Source organism: Rhinopithecus bieti, unplaced genomic scaffold, assembly GCF_001698545.2.
Source record: "Rhinopithecus bieti isolate Rb0 unplaced genomic scaffold, ASM169854v2 scaffold_26298, whole genome shotgun sequence".
NCBI lineage: Eukaryota > Metazoa > Chordata > Mammalia > Primates > Cercopithecidae > Rhinopithecus > Rhinopithecus bieti.
Window position 1 is genome coordinate 320,780 of NW_016811735.1, and position 3,092 is coordinate 323,871.

At 48.6% G+C, this 3,092-nt stretch overlaps 1 protein-coding gene across 1 annotated transcript in view; it reads left to right on the plus strand.

Annotated features, from left to right (window-relative positions):
• The first annotated feature begins 1,213 nt into the window (after positions 1-1,213).
• Positions 1,214-3,092, plus strand: part of WHAMM (WASP homolog associated with actin, golgi membranes and microtubules) — a 26,639-nt gene continuing 24,760 nt past the window's right edge. The window contains 1 exon segment of the mRNA XM_017894854.1: positions 1,214-3,091. Within this exon segment, the coding sequence (XP_017750343.1) occupies positions 2,828-3,091 (264 nt within the window). The 5' untranslated portion in view covers positions 1,214-2,827.

The following is a 3,092-nucleotide window of genomic DNA, read 5'->3' on the forward strand; positions in this document are numbered from 1 at the left end:
AGCTTTTTGTTCTATTCAGACCTTCAATTGTTTGGATGAGGCCCACTCACACGAGGGAGGGCAACCGGTTTTACTCAGCCTACTGACTCAAAGGTTAACCTCATCCAGAAACACTGTCATGCACACACCCAGAATAATGTTTGACTAAACACCTGGTGGCCCAATCAAGTTGACACATTAAAATTAGCCGGCCGGGTGCGGTGGCTCACGCCTGTAATCCCAGCACTTTGGGAGGCCGAGGCCGGTGGATCACTAGGTCAGGAGATCGAGACCATCCTGGCTAACACTGTGAAACCCTGTCTCTACTAAAAATACAAAAAATCAGCCGGGTGTGGTGGCAGGCGCCTGTAGTCCCAGCTACTCCGGAGGCTGAGCCAGGAAAATGACGTGAACCTGGGAGGCGGAGCTTGCAGTGAGCCGAGATCGTGCCACTGTACTCCAGCCTGGGTGACACAGCGAGACTCTGTCTCAAAAAAAAAAAAAAAAAAAATTAACCATCATACATACATATACATATGCTATAGACAGTTTATATTCCCCTAAAATTCCCATGTTGAACCTAAATCTCCAATGTGATGATATTTGGAAATGCAGCCTTTGGGAGGTGACTAGGTCATGAAGGCAAGCCCTCATGAATAAAATTAGTGCCGTTACACTGGGGGTCCCAGAGAGCTCTGCCATGTGAAGACGCAGTAAGAATACAGGTATCTATGAACCAAGAAGCAGGTCCTTCCTTACCAGACACTGTATCTGCTAGTACTTTAATCTTGGACTTTCCAGCCTCCAGAACTATGAGAAATAAATGTTTGTTGTTTATAAGCCACCCACTCAATGGTATTCTGTTATAGCAGCCTGAATGGATTAAGACATATATTAATATACATAGAGAGGATAATTTTCTCTTTTCTTTTCTTTTTTTTTTTTTTTTTTTTTTTTTTTTGACAGAGTCTCACTGTTTCACCCAGGCTGGAATGCTGTGGTGCAGTCTCGGCTCACTGTAACCTCTGCCTCCTGGATTCAAGCAATTCTCATGCCTCAGCCTCCTGAGTAGTTGGGATTATAGTGCATGCACCACCATGCCTGGCTAACATTTTTTTTTTGTTTGTTTGTATTTTAAGTAGAGACAGGGTTTGGCCATGTTGGCCAGGCTGGTCTCAAACTCCTGACTTCAAGTGATCTGCCCACCTCGGCCTCTAAAAGTGCTGGGATTACAGGTGTGAGCCACTGCACCCAGCCACCCACGACACTTTATAATGAGAAAGATTGACAATTTCCTCTTGAAAAACCAAATAGATTAGAAAACTAATAGAAATGACAACACAGTATAAAACAGACAGTAAAAAGATACAGTGTGAGGAATATACAAGAAAGCTATTTAAAACAGACTGTTAAAAATCATAAGTAAATCGTATTAGTTAAAATAGTATATTAAAAGTAGGGGAAAATCAATCACTTCAGCTAAAAGGTTATCTCTCCAAGAAGACTGAGTGACTGAGTCCCAGGGCCCAATCCCCAACCCTCACACTTGCAGCAGGCATAAAAGGGGAGGGACCTTCAGACAAAGGCATCTTTCCACCTTCAAGTTGCATTCCACAGAGGTTCCTAGATTTCTTGAGGTCATTTTCAAGGCAGAGAGATGCCCTAACTAGAGCTTTAGCTTGGCCCTGATTTTTTTGTTTGCTTATTGTTTACCCTTGGGGATAACAGCAAGTACAAAATCTGAATTTTGAGCTGATTTTCCCAGCTCAAAACCTTCACACACGCTTTCACTTGTTCCCGAATCAACACCCCACAGGCCTTGCTTCGGCAAAGGGCTCCTGATCCCAGTTTCCTGGCATCTGCCTCCTTTCCTCCCCCCATTACCACCACCTGTCTCAGTGCACTCCCAGGATGGGAGCGGACATGGACTGTATTTCTCAGTCTACACTGCACATTTCCTAGGCAGAGAGTAGGGCCGTCTTGGTCCTTGGTGCAAGGACAGATCTAGCTCCACCCTGACATGTAAACTGGATTTCCTCATATCTCCTTAAAGAGGCCTTCAGTAGCCAGGTGGTCATGTCGAGCCCGAGTGTCGGTGTATCTTAAGTTTGTCTGGGCCTCCGTTTCCTTAATTCTAAAGTGAAGAGTTAGAACACAGATTGTATTTAAACACCCTGGTTGGGAGCTGCAGTGCCCTGAATTCCTCCTCTTACTCCACCCCCTCAATACTGACACACAACCGACACTCAATAAAAGTTTGTTGAATTGACAAAAATAAATTTGTGGCTTCTTGCCCAGTACTTGGCACTTAGAGGCCCTCAATAAATGACCATCGAGTTTATGTTTCATCTCCCCAGCACATTTGTGACATTCTTAAGGGCGGGAACCATGTACTCAACAGGGCCCTGACGATAGAAAAGGAAATCAGCTTGGTCCTTGTTCTCAAGAAGTTCACAGTTTAGTGTGGGAGACTAAGACAACAACTCGCCGATTCAACAGATATTTTTCCAACGTCCTTATGTATTGGGTGGAAAAGGTGAGGCAAGAGCTGTATTTCCTAGACTCCTGAACGGATTGCGAGATGATTGACTCCTGAGGGAGACCTTCTCACCTTTTCATTGGTTGTCGCTGGCCCTGTCGTCTATCACCCAACCAACCCCGAACACCTCTTGTAAGCCCCACCTCCGGGTCAGCCAATTAGAAGTGCCAGGGGCCAGGGCGCTGCTGGGTCACTGACGCGGTTTCGATTCCAGTGAAAAATGCTCTGGTTCGGACTGTCCAGTGACAGGCGGTGCGAGGAGGCCAGGCCCTCGCCCGCCGAGCCCTAGGGCCGCTGCCGCCGACGGCCATGGAAGACCAGCAGCCCGACAGCTTAGAGGGCTGGGTGCCTGTCCGGGAGGGCCTCTTCGCCGAGCCCGAGAGGCACCGGCTGCGCTTCCTGGTGGCTTGGAACGGCGCGGAGGGCAAGTTCGCTGTGACTTGTCACGACCGCACCGCGCAGCAGCGACGGCGGCGCGAGGGGGCCCGGCTGGGGCCCGAGCCCGAGCCCAAGCCCGAGGCAGCCGTGTCCCCGCCCAGCTGGGCCGGCCTGCTCTCGGCCGCTGGGCTCCGCG